This window comes from Patiria miniata, unplaced genomic scaffold, assembly GCF_015706575.1.
Source record: "Patiria miniata isolate m_02_andy unplaced genomic scaffold, ASM1570657v1 HiC_scaffold_29, whole genome shotgun sequence".
Classification (NCBI taxonomy): Eukaryota; Metazoa; Echinodermata; class Asteroidea; order Valvatida; family Asterinidae; genus Patiria; species Patiria miniata.
In genome coordinates, this window is record NW_024037068.1 from 10,645,941 (window position 1) to 10,666,405 (window position 20,465).

General features: G+C 40.5%; 1 protein-coding gene across 1 annotated transcript; it reads left to right on the forward strand.

Annotated features, from left to right (window-relative positions):
- The first annotated feature begins 213 nt into the window (after nt 1-213).
- Nucleotides 214-16,360, forward strand: LOC119735742 (eukaryotic translation initiation factor 3 subunit F-like). Its single transcript, XM_038209659.1, has 8 exons — nt 214-373; nt 3,184-3,254; nt 5,340-5,419; nt 7,549-7,686; nt 9,817-9,908; nt 12,250-12,386; nt 13,701-13,814; nt 14,862-16,360. Exons 1-8 carry the CDS (start codon nt 259-261, stop codon nt 14,952-14,954), a joined length of 840 nt encoding a protein of 279 aa, XP_038065587.1. The 5' UTR covers nt 214-258; the 3' UTR covers nt 14,955-16,360.
- Nucleotides 16,361-20,465: the final 4,105 nt, after the last annotated feature.

Below are 20,465 nucleotides of genomic sequence, written 5' to 3' on the forward strand. Positions count from 1 at the left end.
GTCAATGTTTCTATGAAAGGCCTGACATGATTTGTTACTTACTTACATAAAATGAATATTCATTACATATAGCGCCCTCTAAAAAACTTTAATGAGCAGCGCATTTGAGGTGTTTTCATAACGTCGGCTTCGTTTCAGCTGTGCTGTACAGTCATGACGACTCCTGAAGCAAGGCCGAAGTTTTAAAAACGTCGCTCATTAAGATGTTTCTTTTTTTCTAGAGGGCGCTGTTAATATGTTAAACGGCACACACTCAACATGGCGGCAGTTTTACCGAGAGAATGCCATGTGCATCCTGTAGTTCTTTTCAATATTGTAGATTCTTACGAAAGAAGGAATGACGAAAATGCTAGAGTCATCGGAACTCTCCTAGGTATGGATTTATTATATCACCAGTTAAAAATATAATTTTTGTTTAATTTTAGTTTTTACCGTACCATATGCACCGACATGACCGAGGGAAGAATGTTCAGCGGTTGTGTACAAAGTCTATGGAGCTCGAAGTATTTCCTATCATCAACATTGGAAATGTTTCTCAAAGTCCCAGATTCCTGTTTTATCATCATTTTTTTCAATGAATGACCTTCATTGAGACGATATGAAGAAAAAAGTGGCGGTACAACTATAGAATGCAGGGCCACTTCACTCTACATCCGCGCCTCCGTACGGCTGCGTGGAGGCGTGGAGCCGCAGTCGACCTACCTCCGAGAATTGCGCCTCCGCGACTCCAGTGCCCCGTCGCCCTCCTACCTTCCTTTGCGAGGAAATTAACAATGGATATGGATGCTTCGTTCTCTAAAAACTACCGCCGAGAATTGCGCCCTCTATCGGCGGCGCACGTCTCTGCGACTCCACGACTCCGCGTCTCCCTGACTCCGCGTCTCCCTGACTCCGCGCCTCCCTGACTCCGCGCCTCCGCGACTCCAGTGCCCCGTCGCCCTCCTACCTTCCTTTGCGAGGAAATTAACAATGGATATGGATGCTTCGTTCTCTAAAAAATACCGCCGAGAATTGCGCCCTCTATCTGCGGCGCCGAACTCCGTGTCTCCCTGACTCCGCGACTCCCTGACTCTGCGACTCCGCGTCTCCACGTCTCCCTGACTCCGCGACTCCCTGACTCCACGACTCCGCGTCTCCGCGACTCCAGTGCCCCGTCGTCCTCCTCCCTTAACCTTCCTTTGTAAAAAATACCGCCGAGAATTGCGACCTCTATCGGCGGCACGCATCTCTGCGACTCCGCGTCTCCAGTGCCCCGCGACTAGTCTCTGCGACTCCGCGGCTCCGCGACTCCGTGGCTCCGTGCCCCGACGTACAAGCGCCCTCCCTTCCCATTCTGATCATTGATGAGAAGACAAGTGCATTCGCTGTACTTAGCAAAGTTACAAAGTTAAAAGAAAAAGTTATTTTAGGCCAAAAAAAAAAAATATTCGGTCTCTGGTCAGACCAAAGTTCCGGAATTGACGCGGCCACGCGGCTTTTTTTTTTTTCTTCTTCAAGCTTGGATTGTACAGACAAGGTGGGTACTATTTTGCTTTTTTGGTGTCCTCATGTACATTGTTGTCCTCCATAATTTGCCTTGGTGCTTTCGATCATTTGCCTTGGTGCAATTTCCTATTCCTTGGTGCTCTGTGGTAAAAAAAAATTGAGGAGGTGCGGCAATAGAGGGCGCTGTTGGAGCTATCGCGGAACATTTTGGGAAAAAAAAAGATGGACGCGCATGATTAAAATCGACGCGCGTGCTGACCAGAGACCGACTTATTTTTTTTTTGGCCTTGGCTTGATTTTCCGATTTATTTCGAAGTGCACAGTGAAGGTTTTAAAAATGTCTCCCAAAAATAGAAAATAATTTGCTGACAAGGAGCTTCTAGTTGGGTATGAAAGTAGAGATAATAATTGTTTATCAGAATTCATCATCTTTACAGAAATTCTTAAATGTTAATTTGGAATTTTCCGAGATTTATTCAAGTGCGCCATGTTGGGGAACACTCAGCCGATTTGTGCCCAACTTCCAGACACCACCGTTTTTGAATTTCAGATTAAATTTCATGAAACCGAAATTGTTCACAGAGGTTAAATAGCAAGCATTAATAATGTACCAGTATTTCACTGAGTTTGTCAACAAAGAGGTTTAGCAACACTGATGTGGAAAGTCAGGGTAAATGTCGAAGTGCGCCACGTTAGGGAACACCACTTAATAGGGAACCAATAATAATTTTATATAAACATGAGCCCCATAAAAAAAATGTGGTCAATTTTGATACAGGACTACCTCCGTAAATAAGGGCCACACTTGGAACATGTGCAAAACGTACCTTGTGCCCAAAAATTTACATGTAGAACTTGGTTAAATTTGATTTTTCACATTTAGACTATATTTGTAGTTTATTTACGCTTTAGAAGCATACACACCAAACTTCTTTGTTGACAAACTTCAAATTTGTTCAGTTAAAGGGAATATATACAACATTTGCAAACATCGAAAAATAAAACTACCAAGTTTTTATGAAAAACTTTATTAGGATGTTGATAAATGACAGTCTAAAGCATTCTGTAAAATTATGGCACCTGGTGTGAAGTCATTTTCAAGAAAATAGTTTTTTCGTATACATTTACAATGGTGGTCGGCCGACCACCGTTGGAAAAACCTGACTATTTTTCAACTACTGATCCAAATTTACCATTTTTTCAGTCCAAATTTTGTTTGCCATTGGTTAGATGTTTATGAACGGGTGCAGGTAGGCTAGACTGGTTCCCTTACCTTACAATTTTCCGCCACCTATAAATATTGATCTATTTCATCTTGAGGCTGTCAGGGAACCAGACTGCTTAAACATTTTTGTTTTTCTTGGTTTTTCCTGCATTTTCGAACACAACATTTCAAACAAGTTAGTGTAACAATATTTGATCTATTATACTAACCCCTCCAATAGTTCATTTCTAAAAATTACAGCAAAAGCCAATGATGTACATGTACATTCCCTTTAAATACCTCTACTTTTACCTTCAAAATGCTTGCTGTTGAATGTTTTTGAACAATTTCGGTGTCTTGAAATGGAGTCCAAAATTTGAAAATGGTGGCGTCCCAAAATTGGCCACAAAGAGACAAAATCTGCTGAGTGTTCCCTAACGTTAATATTTTTTTTAGCCTCATGTGTTTTCAGTTGCCTCTCTTTTCTGTTGCAGGTACCAACATTCAGGGAGTTGTAGAAATCACAAACTGCTTCTGTGTTCCCCACAATGAGTCAGAAGACGAGGTACGTAGGTTATCATTGATCCTGTACAGGGTTAGTAAAAAAAAACCCCGAAACCCAAATGTCGGACCATTGTTTTAGTGAAGTTATTCATGTAAAACTTTCAAACTCTAGGATACAAATGCCAAACTCATAAGCTTTCTTTTATTACAAGAATCATTCAAATCACTCATGTACTTTTCAAGTTACAGAATTTTAAACACAACCACCGTTTTAAAGTTCTGTTCATGGATCACGAAAAGGTAAGTATTCTTTCAGCAAATCGAAATAACAAATCACATAGGGATGTGTGTGAACTGTTTTCGTTTTGCCATTTTTGCTGAAAGAATGCACACTTTTTTTGTGATTCATGGTTGCGATTTGAAATTCCGTAACTTGAAAAGTACGTGAGTGATTTGAGTGATTCTTGTACAGTGTACTGAAAAGAAAGCTCCTGAATTGGGCTTTTATATCCTGGATTTTGAAAGGGCTACAGAATGCGAAACTTCACTTGGGTTTTGTTTTCTTTTACTCGCCCTGTATTCTACCTGAGACAGATTACCCATTCCTATTCGTCGAGAGCCTGTCACGTGACCGGTCTTAAACAGTTGATAAAATACCGGCTGGCTGGTCTTAGCCCTAACCCACCTCACTCCTCCAAAATCCTCCTGGCGGTTTTGGAGGATTCTAGAGGATTGAGGATGAATGTTGATTGAATCAAATGAGGATTCTGGAGGATTGAGGATGAATGGTGATTGAAGCACATGAGGATTTTGGAGGATTGAGGATGAATGGTGGTTGAAGCACAAGAGGATTTTGGAGGATTGAGGATGAATGCATTTTGAGGCAGGACTGTCTGATGATTGTGAAAAATTTAGGCGGATTTGCAAAATTTTGGAGGCTTTTGGAGGATTGAGGATGGTTGTAAGCAACAAGGGCCTAGGGGGTTAGGGTTAAAGCACTTTTCCTGCTTTCACATGAAACTTGGACTCCTATGAAATCTGGTCCCTTTTACCCTTTTATTGGTTGAACGTTCACAGTTTTCAATAGGCACGGGCAAATATTACCAACGAGTCCGTATTTCATAGAGTCCCAAATTCACACTACACCAGCAGCGGCACATTGCGCAGTACGCGCCAAGCGTGCGCCAATAAGGAGATTTTTAGTACTACTTGGGAGAGGCACATACCATAAACATTGATTTTACATGAATTAAAATTGTTGAAAAAAATCCTTGGAAATGTTTTTAATTTTTTGGACTTGTTTTTGACTTTTTGATCAAAAGGAATACAGTTGAATGCCGCCATAACAACATCACAGGATCCACAGAAAACGTTCTTAACTCTTTCGCTACGGAATTTAATTTACCTTTTTTGCCCCAACTGGACGTAATTAATCGCTGGAAATTCCGCCGAGCGTCGATGTGGGCGCCGCCATCTTTAAATGTATCTCCGTAAACAAACTGCTCACAATAACCTGCAGCGCACCCCGGCCAGACGGAGAGCCGCTGGCAGCGGCTCAAACTAGGGTCAGAGGTTATACGATATAAATTATGTAGATAAGGCACACGTCATGGGGACATCCTGTTTATTCATAGCGACGCAACCGAGCCGCTGCCAGCGGCTCTCCGTACGACCTGTACAATTTGTATGAGCCGCCGTCAGCGGCTCGCCGTAGCGAAAGAGTTAATAGCAGTCAAGCTGCCGGTGCTCACTTTTCAATAAATAACACAGGTGTCTTTTACCTTCCATTCCTTGGGCAAATAATTGTCACTTGTCGCTCTTCTGTTCAAATTTTTTCAGCAACAGTGTTCGGTACATTTTGTACAAAAAAATATTGGGAGCCAAGGACGATGTTCGGTATATCGCTGAATGTTCGGTATAGCGGTGTTCGGTATAGCGACGTTCCACTGTATGAAAGGGAATAAATATGTGCTTGGCCGGTGTTAAACCATCTTATAACGGTGTTAAACAATTACGTTAAAAATTGGATAATGTCCCCAGCACAAGTGTCCAGGCCCTCCAGTGGTTGTAAACATATTTGTTTAAAACCCGCCAAGCATGTAATCCCTCACTAAAACTCCAAATGTTTATCATGATTTGGTTTCAGGTGGCAGTGGATATGGAGTTTGCTAAGAACATGTACGATCTACAGAAGAAAGTGAACGCCAATGAGGTCATCGTCGGCTGGTAATTATGACAGACCGGGTCTAAATTGTGTAGCTCTGCTTACAATTAACCCTTTCCTTACCATGGGCGACTTTTGTCGACAACAAGTACCTCCCTGCTGGTTCCCATCGGCGATTTTAGTCGACCAGGAAACCACACACAAAACACCCTCAGCACAGATATATTCACTACTTTTCAGAAAGGCAGCATGTTGATATGTTTGGCCGCCCATACATCAACTATATACCAGCTGAAAGAGTGTTTTCGGATCTTTCTATTGGTGTGGTTTATTCATAGTGTTACCATTACAAAAAAATGAGAAAAGTGCTTCAGAAGTATCCACGCACAATTTGAGGTATGGAGTGCCATTCGGTCATGTGGTGAAATGGCTTGCAGTTTGATAATTGGGACCAGATGAATAAAAAGGCATAACTTTCTTATATTTGCACGTATGGACTTCATTTTTACATCACATAAAAGAGTATGGTTCAAGGAACAAACTTTATACACAACACCTATGATTTTAATTACTCCTTGGCAGTGAAAATCTGGGTTGAAAAAAGTGAGTTTTGGACTCGTGCTCATTTTGTTCACGCTCTAGTGATTTCTGCATGACTGAGCAAACAAGTTGGTCCTGGGGAGAGTCAAGTCAATAAACAATGTGGGCATGAAAGGGTTAACCAGTTTGCGCCAGAGCACGCAAAAGTTTTGCGGTATTTGGAACGGATGACAGATAAACACGCAGGTAGTGAGGCCGGAAATACCTGTCTGTGACCCGCTCGCAGCGAGTGAGGCCTGAAATATGAGTGTGCTGCTTCAAGGGTGATGGCTTCAACCCGCCTGGCTTGAGGTCGAGTGAAAATTAATCCAGCGCCTCATTCCGTTCTTACCAAAATAATCCCGGCGTGGACTGGTTAAACACAAATTCCCTGTTAACTTGAGCAGAATATTTTGCAACATGCAGTTGGCGTATTTCACAGGTTAGCAAGGAAGTTTGGCTTGTGTGCATGCACATATCCTGTAATCAAGAATTCTGTTCTTAACAGGGTTTAGTGCAGACTGTTTCTGCTAGCACTGTAAGCACAGAGTAGAGACGGAAATAACGCAACATTCTGTGATTAGCATTAACCCTGAAAGGGCCGGGGGAGGGCGGAATCCACCCCTCCCCCCTCAACATTTTCCGCGATAGCCTCTAAAAAAAATTTTTTCGCGACCCGAGCTGTTATGACTTTTTAGCTTCGAGCTTTGCGCATCTTTTGATACCAAAAACATAAAAATCGGACCACGGGTTGCCGCGTAGCCAAAATTTTTCCGGCGCCATGAAAACTAAATTTTCACGACGTCGTGTACTCAGAGCAGAATTGCCATTCGTACATATGAATGATTAATTAGCCATAATTCCAAACTCCTTTAACCTATAGTCATGAAATTTCTTGGGTGTGTTTAGGAAGAGTTGCTCTATGCATGTACTGATTTTTAAAAAAAATTTGTCACTCGAAATTGCCGAGATCTTAGGGGGCGGAATCCACTAGTGGTAAAAAGTTGTTGCAAGTTGTTCGAAGTTGTTGCAAGTTGTTGCATTTAGCAGAGTCCAGGTCTGATGCATTCCACCCCTGATCCATTCCATTTCTGCATTCCGTTGCATTTGGCAGGGTAGGTTCTTGGCACCAAGGCTGGCATGCATTAGTTTACTGCATTCCGTTGCATTTGGCAGGGTACATGTGTAGGTACAAGTACTTGGTACCTAGGCTGACATGTATTAGTTCACTGCATTCCGTTGCATTTGGCAGGGTAGGTACCAATACTTGGTACCTAGGCTGACATGTATTAGTTCACTGCATTCCGTTGCATTTGGCAGGGTACATGTGTAGGTACAAGTACTTGGTACCTAGGCTGGCATGTATTAGTTCCCTGCATTCTGTTGCATTTGGCAGGGTAGGTACCAGTACTTGGTACCTAGGCTGACATGTATTTGTTTACTGCATTCTGTTGCATAATTTGTAGGATGCCTAGAAAATACCCAGTGGGGGATAGGGTTAATTGGCCCAATGAACAGGGGTAATAATGATGTAAAGCGCTTTGATCTTTGAAAGCGCTATATAAGAACCAGAATCGTGATATGAAAAAATTGAATTCTGCTCTCCACGCAGGTACGCGACAGGTCCAGACATCACTGACCACTCCCTGCTGATCCATGAGTACTACTCCAGGGAATGCGTCAACCCAGTCCATCTGACTATAGACACCACCCTGACTGACTTCAAGATGTCCATCAAAGTCTGGATTAGGTAAACGAGTTTATATTAACCCTAACCGCCCTGAATCCTCCAAAATCCTTTTTGCAAATTGGAGGAATTTGCAGGATTGAGGTTACATGGCCAAAGTGCGTTGCTGATTTCGGAGTACGCACTGTGTCAAGGTCTTGGGCCGGACCTTGTGTTGTTTATGCTCAGCCGTGCATAAATTTAGTCCTTGATTATACATCCGCCGCACTGCTCCAGGATGTCACTGCCTCTGCCTCAACCTATTGACAGTCATGGCCGGAGGATTTTACAGGATTTAGGCAGTGGTCATCCCTCCATGGACCATATTCAAAAAATAGCAGAGGAATTTGCAGGATTGAGGCATATGCTATTTTTCCATGAGGCCAATTGGAGGATTTTGCAGGATTGAGACGACATCCTAGCAAAAAGGCCTAGGGAGTTAGTGCAACATTTTGACAATATATATGTGCAAACTACATGTATATTGCAAATGTTTTAATTATCCCGATCTACCCTTTATTTTGGCGTTAACCCGAACCTTCCCATATCCCCCCAAATCCTCTTTGCAAAATGGCGGATTTGGCAGGATTGAAGCTGTATGGCAACAATGTGTGGATGATTTTGGAGGATGCACTGGGCCGGACCTTGTGTTGTTGATGCTCAGCCGTGCATAAATTTAGGCTTAGATTAAGCTTGAAATCCTCCACACTGCTCCAGGATGTCACTGGCTCTGCCTCAACATATTGACAGTGATTGCTGGAGGATTTTGCAGGATTGCGGCAGTGGTCACCCCTCCAAGGACCACCTTCAAGAAATAACGGATGATTTTGGAGGATTGAGGCTGTAAGCGATTTTTGCATGGAGGCAGTTGGAGGATTTTTTTGGATTAAGGTTGCGTCCTAGCAAAAAGGCCTGGGGTCGATTTCAAGAAACTCATCGTAACGTACGATGCATCGCAGCACTGCGACGCGTCGTATCTCTGCGACGCGTCGTATCTCTACGATGCGTCGCAGCTGCGACACGTCCTGCGATCCATTTCACAAAACACGTCGTAAGTGCGATTAGGTGTAGGTGTATTTATAGCACAGCTCGGTGACTGTTTTATGTATTTATTCAGCGTACAGTAAATAGTCGTCTGATATTTAACAAAGAGTTGTCCGATCTCCTCTAGAAAAATTTTTTAAATGTGAAACAAAATAATGGATGTGTGGTGCAATTTTAAAGGAAAACAAGCTCTCAGGGGACTGTATAGCTACTTTGAAATTTCAACTGCAATATTCCTGGCTAATTCATGATTTTCAATGAGTTTTCTATTAACAACTTTACACACAATGTCTTGGTATTATAATCTCGTTTATGGAATGTTTATGGCATAAAAACTGGCTGAGAAAAGGACTCTTCTTATTTTCAGATTACCACTAGACACGTCGTAACTTGCGACGTGTTTATGCCGATGTCAAGGAACTTACGACGCATTCAACACATCGCAAGTTTCGTGAAATGGATGATACTACGCGTCGTGAATTATGACGTGTTAAAGGGGCACTAGGTCCTGAAATCCCTGAAAATTTCATGTTTTGGATTGTTTACTTAGCCTATTTCGAACATCTGGTTGAAAGCAACCAACCTAATGTCTTACCCTTCCCGAGAAAAGACGAAAAAACACGCTTGTTTACATCAGACACGACGGAGAACGAATACGTTGTTTGTATCGTTCTCAGTGTGCGATATACACGTTGTGTGTCTCGGGAACAGCGGTGACTAATCACCAATGCAAAAAAAAGTGGTTTTTCCAACGTCCGCAAAAGGCGAACACTTTACGAATGAAATCACAGCTAGCATCCAAACAGCTCGAATTTATGGGGTCGCAAAAGTGGACCCCGAAATTCGTTCTCGCACGCATAATACAGGAATAACACAAAAACGCCCAGTTTTGGAAGGATAGTTGTGTGGATGTGTATATCCTACTATTTAATGTTATTTCTGATTATTATCATCTTGTTCAAAGTGCGTTTTGTAGCCGAATTGGGCTGTTCCAGGACCCAGTGTCCGTTTAAACGTCGTGAGTCAGGTTGCGACGTGTCGCAGCACTTTGTGAAATAGGGTGCCGGGGAGTTGCGTATTACATCTGGAATGGTTCTTTTTTTCCTGCAGGCAATCCATGGGCGTTCCAGACAAGTCCAAGGGGACCGTCTTTACACCCATCAAGATGAAGCCAGTGTGCCATCAACCTGAGAGGGTCGGATGTGAGTCCCGTTTCCATTTTGATTCTGTGGGATCGTACATTATAAGCCACCAGTGTTTGAGCAATCTCTTAGAGCTTGTAAAAAGAGGTTTTGGACAAATAGGTTATACACGGGCAGGGATTGGTTGTCGAAGCCGATTCGCCACAAAACAAAACACACAATCAGTATTAAAATGAGTATTTCATTTTGCGCTGCCCAAATAAAGTACGGTTGCAGGAATGCCCTACAAATTAATTTTTGTGTGCACTTATGTATGTTTTTCAGAAAATGTACCAAAAGTGATCATACATGTACATGTAGGGGCAATTTCACGGTTACTCACGTTACATTTTTGATGTACTTTTGAGTTTCCTTGGGTTGTAATTACCTTACTGAAAAGGTTTGATAACTGTTATCCCCATGGTAGATAGCGTAGACCTAGACCTACCTAAGCACCAAAGATGACATCCAGAAAAATGTGTTATGTATGATAAACAAGATGCACAAAATCGGTTACTCACGCTAGGAAAATGTAACGTGAGTAACCGTGGAATTGCCCATATGTACTATCTCTTGGGTTTTTAAGCACAATGTCGCACGGTCCATATCGCACTCCGTGTATCACGCTATTCCAAGATGCGTATACCCGAAAAATGACGGAAATGTCTTCGAGCATTCCACAACCTCTTTAAAGCAAAATTTCACATCATGTAAACAAGGCATGACACATTTTACGGAGCGAGTTTCATCAGCTTTGTAAATGAGGGTGAGATATAAAACCGTACGAAAAAAAGTACTCACTTTTAGAATGTCGATACAGCACTGGAGACGAGGGCAGAAGGCGTGTGCTGCAGCTGCAAGTTTCTAAAGGAATGCAGGATCACCCCTGATGTCATTGCACACCTCCATTGTATGTTGCGCCATATGATCGAGGAGGTGTGCAATGACATGTTTTGAAGATGTAAAACAAACACCGTAATTATCGGAATATAAGCCACCCGGCGTATAAAGCCCAGTTCATACTTGAGCGAACGCAAATTTGTGACGTCGTGTCAAGTATTCGCGCTGTGTATTCGTAAAAGTTGAGCACATTTCAACTCGGCAAATTTCGCAGCGAACGTTTCATGACGTCAAATTCGATTCGCATTCGCATTCGCGCGGGGTATGAACCGGGCTTAAGTCGCACCGCACCAAACCTCTATATTAAGATTGCAAGACTAGGCGCGTGCCCAATAAAACAAACCGCATCCTCCACCTTCCCATTACTGTTTTCGAACTCAATGGCGTCCAAACCACACAGTTACAGGGTTCAAGCTGAAACGACGGGCTGTAGAGTATGCTGAAATTAATAGTAACCGAGCAGCGGGACGAGAGTTCAACGTGGATGAGTCCATGGTTCGGCGTTGCAAAAGAGATAAGGTACTGCTGGCAAAGCTACCTGCTAAGATCAAAGCGCGTAGGGGTGGTAAACCACAATGGCCCCAGTTGGAGGAAGATCTGAAGCAGTTTGTTCTTGACAAGATTGGCCATGGCTTGAGTACCGTCGTCATCAGGGCGAGAGCGAAGGAGATGGCAAAAGATCGCGGGATCACTGACTTCATCGTCGGTCCAGCCTGGTGTCATCGCTTCACGCGGAGAAACAGGCTGTCGGTGTGCACAAGAACCACCGTGGGTCAGCGACTACCAGAGAACTGGGAGGAGCTGATGGCCAACTCCAAGGATCTTCACGGACTGGAACACCAAAAGGCTGGCGTTGACGAACAACAAGATCATCAATATGGATGAAGTGCCTATGACGTTGGACTCGCCCATGACCCGTACCGTCACTGAGAAGGGAGCCTCTACGGTCACCATAACTACAACGGACCACGAGAACACCGGTTTTACATTGGTTCTTGCCTGCATGGCCAGCGGCAAGAAGTTCAAACCGATGGTCATCTTCAAGTGCATTACTACTTCAATTTGTCAAATGAGGTTTTACCCTTCACCGACGTATATAAAAAACACTGTATACTCAGTGTGTTATCTCCCGAGAGAAAGTTGGAAAAAATCACTCGGGTGGGACTCGAATCCACAACCTCCTGCTTTCTAGTGCAGATGTCTTACCACTCAACCACCGAGCTAACGGGATCGGTTGGCTGGTTCGAATCTGATGTACATAGCAGTGGGTACCGCATTAACTATTTATAAGATGGAATTTTGCGTCAGTGGAGGGCAAAACCTAATTTGATTTACATCACCCTGACGCAAAATTCCATCTTATGAATACTTCAATTTGAGTCAAAAAGTAGGGGTCGATGCTAATATTCAAGTTTCAAGGAAACATTGTCTTCAATATATATATCTCTTTTTCATTTTACAGTGGATGCATTAATTCGAGGCCAAGCCTCGGGTCGTCGTACCATGGAAACGGTCACCGATCTGCAGCACGTCAGTAAATCCTGCGTCAAGCTTCAAGAGATGATCGCCATCGTACTGGAATACGTGGACGACGTCGTGGTAAGAGCTCAAATCACTTGCAATCTCATCTGCAAATTTCCCTAGATTTTTGGGTTTTTTTTTCGTGTGGTGTTACTGAGGAAATAGTTCTTCAAGTTTTGAGTTTGATTTGAGGCTGCAACTTGGGAGAACGTTTGTGGATAAACTTTTGTGGATGAAGTGACTAACCCTAAAACAGATTTGTGAGAATAAGCTTTTTCGGAGTTCCAACTGCGCGCATTTGTAACCTGTGACAACGCACATTGTTTGTCTCAAATGCCCTTTGACAGTACCCACAATGCACAAACAGCCTTTTTGTAAAGTCAGTGGCGCGATGATGTCAAAGGCCATTTGAGACAAACAATGCGCGTTGTCACAGGTTATGAATGCGCAGTTGGAACTCCGAAAAGGCTCATTGACAGTTTGCAAACCCCACCTTTCTTCTGTAAGTACTAGTCACTTCAAATTGTTACCTTGAAATTTCTTCCCAAATGGTTGATTTGGTTGTAAGTGACAATTTTCTGGAGTAATTTGTGACGTCAGTCATGCAAAAACCGGATTTTGCCATGTTTTTTTTTAAATTCAGACAAGATGCTGGTTCCAAATTTGTGATGCGATCAAGTTACATGAGTCGTTTGTCGACCCTGGTCAAATAATTTTAATTGCAGATTTGAAAAGAGCACCATCTCAGCATTACTGCTGTGAAAACCGCATGCTGGTACCATCTTTAGTTCAAAAATTATGGAAGTCAGAACACCAAGAGATGTGATGAAGTGATATAATGATGTGGCTGTATTTGGCCTGTATCTCCAAATAAAAAAATCCCGACAAATGACTCATTTAGCTTGATCTCATCACATATGTTGGTTTAATTTCCTTCAAAAATGTCTTAACCCACTTAACCCTTCAAACACCATTCATCCTCAATCCTCCAAAATCAGCCAATACTGAATGTCCATTTGCCCTTAATCCTTCACAATCCTCCAAACTTTTATGTTGTATTCAGCCTCAGTCCTCCAAAATCCTCCAAACATCGCCCGGAGGACTTTGGAGGATTGAGAAAGTTTTATAGGGTTAGTTCTCTGAGAAATACACTGTTAGCAGATTTGTGTAGGGGTTTTTCATTTTTTAAACAGACTGAAGAAAAAAGATGGTTTTAGATGAAGGAGAGAACCAGAATTTAGTTTTCCCGATGAAGAGCTGTTCCACATAGTGATTGCATTTTCCGGGATATTCCCAGTTTTACCCAGAGCACAGTGGTCAATGTGCATATGATTCCATGATTTTCCCAGTTTTCCCTGCAGGCTTCAATTGAATGTCTTATTTCCTTTGCAGAGTGGCAAGATCCCAGCCGACAACCAGGTTGGCCGTTTCCTGATGGACCTGGTGGCCAATGTTCCCAAACTGGATCCCGACGAATTTGAAAGAATCATCAACAGCAACATGAAGGTACAGTATTTTCAAAAATAACTTGGTGGAAATGTTCTGTGTTTCTGTGATTTCTGCATACTGTCAAAATACATAATTTGTCACTATACAGGGTGAGTAAAATAAATGGACTGAATTAGTACAAAAATATTTTATAATATATGTGGATCGCTTCATTTCATAAAATAACATTTGGATAAAGTACATGTTATTGACTAGTAGTTTCTGTGAAAATTTCACATAATTTGCAAACCCCATTCCCAAGTTATGTCTATTTTAATAAAAAAATCACAACAATTCAGATAAAAGTCATTAACTGTTCTACGAACTAAAGAATACCCATTGAGTATAATGAAACATGGATGTTTCCCCACCTCCACGAGGTGTACTCATTCTTGTACTTGTGGGAAAAGTACTCATACTCCTAAAAAAGTGCTCAACGCAACACAGCAAGACATGAGGGCAATACAGCGTGGAAGCTTGATTAAACTTTGAAAAGACCATGAAGAAACGTTCGATTTAAGGGTTAAAGAGGAAAAAGCTTTAACAATTTCAGGGCTGTCCCAAATATTTGATCATCAACCGAATATTCAAATAGCTTCTTGCCGCTTTGAATATTCGAAAACCAAACAGTCATGCACATACACAGACACGACTGTGATGTTACTTTATCATAAAGTTGCAGCATTTTATTGTCAGATGCCATTTTTTTTTTCGACGGAAACATTTTTGTCGACAGCTGTTCATTGCGTCTCTCCTTTTTATAGCAGGATAAAGCCCTTGACAGTGATATAAAATTTTGAAATACTCCATTTTACTTTTAACTGGCGCGCTCTGCAGTTGCAGCAGCTGGAATTTTTGAATATCTTAATCTCAAACACAGTTTTGATTAATCGAATACTAAATTATTCAAAATATGGACAGCCCTGGAATTTGTACTGAGAGGAAACCTCCATCTGCTGAATTAAGCATGAGTGTTTATAATTTGAAATGCCATAATGGTAGCTTACCTCTTTACATTATTAAACTTCTTTGAATTGACATTTTTTTTTGTGGTTTTATTTTCAGGATCTACTCATGGTAGTGTACTTGTCCAACCTCGTGGAGACACAACTAGGCCTGAATGAGAAACTCACCCTCATCGCTCAGACTCACCCATAGATGACAATGGAGCCCGCCAAGCCATGCGTAACACAGTCGCATCTTCTAGGAATCGCGGTTTCTGCATTTCGGAGGGAAGGGGGGCAAAATCTCAGGTGAAAATCTACAACTGAGGAACACATTTGTGAGGCATTCTGGCAAAATGAGACGAAACTGGGCACAGGCCATAGTGGAGAAATGTGCAAACAAACAAACGGGGGTGATTTTTCTTGATTTGTAATCGTTGATATGTCTCCTACACATATTTTAAAGAAATATTAAAAAAATCGTGGAATTAATGTGGTTTTTAAGGAAAACCAATTGTCATCTTTCATTTTCATAACTTGAACAGCCTTTCACTCAGTATTTTACATTTTTGACGTGTAACTTGTCAACGGAATATCCAATTAAAGTGCAACAAACAGTATTGTAAGGAGAATTGTGTTCTCCTTCCTAATACATGTACCTGCAAACCCTCATTTCAACCTCTGCCTAGTTCCGTCTCATTTTGCCAGAATGCCTCAAATTTTTCATGTTTTTTGGTATTTTTTGTTTTGTTTTGAAAGTGGATGTCTTACTTATTTCTAGGGCAAGAGAACATTCACATCTCAATTTCTTAACTTTTGTTGGCTTTCTATGCTACCAAAAGACAAACCACGATCAAAACTACCTAATTACACAAGTTTTTTCTTGATAAATGTTTTAAATGATTTTCCTTCACATTTCAAATCTGTTTATTTTTAGTTTCAAGCCCATATTCCTGAATATTTATATGCCAGCATTTGTGAGTTTCTATTTTAAAATTATTGTGGCCTACCACTCTAGGATAAGATTAAAAAAAACATTTGAAATTCCCCAAAAACAATTTAAACATTTGAAATTCCCCCAAAACAATTTATCTTGGAAAAATAGTTCAAGACTTACACAATGCTTATGGGTTTGATTCTATTTATTGCGCAAGATTAATTGGTATTGTTTAATTCCATGGGTATTCTTCAACACATTTTGGAAGACAAAGTCATAAATCTACATACTACAGAACGATGTGTACAGTAAACAAGGATGCCATTGACTGTCCAAAATTAGTGTCGTAGTATTAAAGGCAAGTCGAAGATTTCGTGCACACTATGTCCCATATATAACAAAGGTTTAACTTGTTAAGATATTCATGGATTTCATTTGTTTTTTTTATTCTACTGTTGGGCATCTGCATGGAGAATACACACAAGAACTCTTATGTTATTACATTGTAGTCTTTGCAATGATTATGTACATGTAATTAAAGAAGACATGTGTTACTGTGGGACAAATAAGGGACATTTTCTTGGACCCAGGAGCAAATTTATACAAAATTCAAGCCCAAATTATATACATGTAAAAGATCCACGAATGCAGAATAAAATTACAGAAATGAAAACTGCACCACATATTTGCCTCATTTTGTTGCTTTTTAATTTGTCTTTTTTATTTCATAACTTATCGTATTGTTTAAGACAATAAAATATCTGCAATACGGTCAGCTTGTTTCAACTGATAATGTAGTAACCAACTGATCACCAACTGATGTCCCAGAAAATTGACCGATACTGTATCACTAACCAATAATGTAACACAAAATTGACTGATAGTGTAGTAAATGTTATTACACATTGGTCAATATTTGTTACATTATGGGTTACAGCCCGATAATGTAATAACAATTGACCGATAGTGTAATAACATTTACTACACTATCGGTCAATTTCTGTTACATTATTGGTTACGACCTATAATGTAATAACAGTTGACCGATAGTTTAGTAACATTTACATTATCGGTCCTAACCGCTAATGTAACAATATTTACATAACTAATATTGACCAACAGTGTAATAACATTTACTACACTATCGATCAATTTCTGTTACATTATCGGTTACGACCTATAATGTAATAATTGACCAATAGTGTAATAACATTTACTACACTATTGGTTAATTTTTGTTACATTATCGGTTACGACCTATAATGTAATAACAGTTGACCGATAGTTTAGCAACATTTACTACATTATCGGTCCTAACCGCTAATGTAACAAATATTGACCAATAGTGTAATAACATTCACTACACTATCGGTCAATTTCTGTTACATTATCGGTTACGACCTATAATGTAATAATTGACCAATAGTGTAATAACATTTACTACACTATAATTTATACAACATTCAAGCCAAAAGCATATAAGAGATTCACAAACGCAGAATAAAATTACAGAATAAAAACTTCATCACGTCGTTGCTTCATTTTTTTGCCTTTTAATTTGTTTCTTTTTTATTTCATAACATCTCATCATATTGTTAAATACATGTACAATAAAATATCTGCAACTCGGTCAGTTTCAAAAAACATATTGGGTAAGCTTGTTACACCTGATAATGTATTTACCAACTGATAATGTATTTCCAACTGATAATGTCACACATATTGACCAATACTGTATCACTAACCAATAATGTAACAGAAATTGACTGATAGTGAATCAGTAACTGATAACGTAACAGAAATTGGCTGATAGTGTATATGTAACAGAAATTGACCGATAGTGTATCAATAACCTACATGTACATGTATAATGTAACAGAAATTGAATGATAGTGTATCAATAACCGATAATGTAACAGAAATTGACTGATAGTGTATCACTAACCGATAATGTAACAAAAATTGACTGATAGTGTATCAATAACTGATAATGTAACAGAAATTGACTGATAGTGTATCATTAACCAATAATGTAACAGAAATTGACTGATAGTGTATCATTAACCGATAATGTAACAGAAATTGATTGATAGTGTATCATTAACCGAAAATGTAACAGAAATTGACTGATACTGTATCAATAACAAATAATGTAACAGAAATTGACTGATATCACTAACCGATAATGTAACAGAAATTGACTGACAGTGTAATACATGTAAATGTCACTACGCTATTGGTCAATTTTTGTTACATTATCTATTAATGATACAGTATAAATAGTTGTAACATTATCGGTTGGTGATCCGTGGTGAATGGTTGTTACTTTATCAGTTGTAACAAAGCTAAACCGTTCACTCTCTGTAAAATGTTGTCTAAAAAACGGACCAAATGACTAACTGTAAATAAAGTACATAGAATTCAACAATTATTTCAAAATGAAAATTATCCCTCTGCTATAGGTACTGGTATCTACTTAGGTTGCAGATCATCGGATAAATATGAATCCATCTCTTTCTCTTTGATCAATTTGCAATTTATGCTGCATTTGTAAATACGCGTCTGTTTTACATTAATTAACCCTTACTCTCTGAGGGTAGTTTACTGCATGTCAGTTGGTTATGCCAATGCCCTCCAGCTGCAGTTTATTGGCAGATAGTTTGTCTTAACAGTGAAGGCTCCAATTGGCAGGAGTTGGAGGCCCTGGAGGGTGCCTGATACTGACCAGCTGGGGGCACTCACTTTGTTATCAGAGGACTCGCATTGTTCTCTGTGGCATGTATTGGAGTGCCTGTCCAGCTACCCTTGAAATGACATGGCAGATATTGGAGGGCCATGCAAAAAACATAGGAGATTTTCTTGAGGCACATATTGGCATGCGTTGGAGGGTCTAGTAGGGTAAGGGTTAAAGCAAGAAGTGTAGAAAATGACAAATGCAGCATGCATGTACACAGAGCTATACGATATACATGTATTTCACAAGTACAGTGCAACGTCGCTATACCGAACACCGGTATACTGAAGATTTGGCCATACCAAACATCGTCCTTGGCTCCCGATTTTTGTGTGCAAAACGTACCAAAAATTGTTGCTGAAAAATGTCACCAGAAGAGTGACAAGTGGCTATTATTTCCCTGAGGAATAGAAGGGGAAAGCCACCCATTGCTGTAGGTAGTAAGCTCAAAAACTGTGAAATTACATAATTCAATAGTCGGCACGTGTTGAAAGTCGTCTTTCAGTAACTACCAGGGCATTCAGGGTGAAGTTCTGAAGGGTGCTATTTATTAAGAAGGGAGCACCGGCAGCTTAAAATTGCTATACCAGATAATCGATATTAAGAACAATTTCTGTGGATGCTGCGATGATTGTTATACATGTAGCAGCGTTCAACCGTAGTCTGGTTCAGACCAAAATTAGCATACACACAGCCAACAGTCTACCAACCCCTTTTCAAAATCAAATGGTGTTCTGTATCAGCCTCGCCTAACTATTAGATATCAACTTTATTTATCGTTGGAGCGAGGACATGTCGAATTTAACTTGCGATGGTCTACGAGACTAATCCTCGTCTCCAGTAACTTTGGATACATTCGAAATACAAGGTGGATGGATCAGGAACCAGTCTAGGTCACCCCCAACTCTCCTTTTCTGACCGTTAATGCATGTTAGTGCACGGAGCCCATAAATGTACAATTTGTTGTTCCCTATTATACACATGTCTCCACAGGATACCGTGTACCAGATCATCTCCTAACATACACAGTCCAGAGGAGCCTGATTTGCATGAGCAACTAATATAAGAACACATGTTTACATTATATGGTGTTTTAAGGGTACCATTGTAGTACTGACATAGTCTGGTACCGACATGAGCCACTAGACGCCCAACTGCCTCAGTCTAGTCACGGCCACCGTCCATTTGTCCAGCCACTGTTGCAGTGCGAGGTCGTCCAGCTTGACCCAGGGAGTAAGAAGCTGTGCTGGCTGCTCCCACCTGTCAATAATATCAATAAATATATCAATATTTATAAGTTAGACAAGGAAATTGATAAAAAAACAGGACTGTGAAACCAACTCAACTTGAATTCTCTGAATGTAGAATTAATTTCCTAAATCGGACGGAATTAAACTAAGGTGCTCTGACATTGGAGCTAATATTTTGGCTAGCTGTTACATGCCCGACTTCCCAGTTACACACCTGCGACATAGTGCTTTAACTTTTTGTGTACAGCAAGGCGATTTACGAGACGGAAATGGACACAGGCTGTAGTCGGGAATTAAACTGGGAATTGAGAAGAAAAAAACAAGGAAACTCCAAACCACACAAGACTTTTTGCAGCATCTTTCAATTTTTAATGGCATTCATGAGACGTCAAAAAATGAGGAAATCAGCGATTCCGATGGAATGTCGCATGCCTGCGTTGTGGAGAAAAATGCAAATATTTACCCGATTGGAAAAATGCTTTCGGTGTTGAAAAGCTAATGAGATATAGTCTCTACATGTGTATCAGTATTTGTGATGTATCTTTTTAAAAGCTGTGGAAAAAGAGGGGGCTTTGAGGTTTTTTTTTAAACACCCTGTATGTGAAATGAAACCCAGATATTAAACAAAATGTGATGCGATCAAGCTAAATGAGTCGTTTGTCGACCAGAGTCAAATTTGTTTTATTACAGATTTGAAAAGAGCACAATCTCAGCATTATTGATGTGAAAACCGCATGCTGGTACCATCTTTAGTTCAAAAATTAAGGAAGTCAGAACACCAAGAGATGTGATGAAGTGATGTGG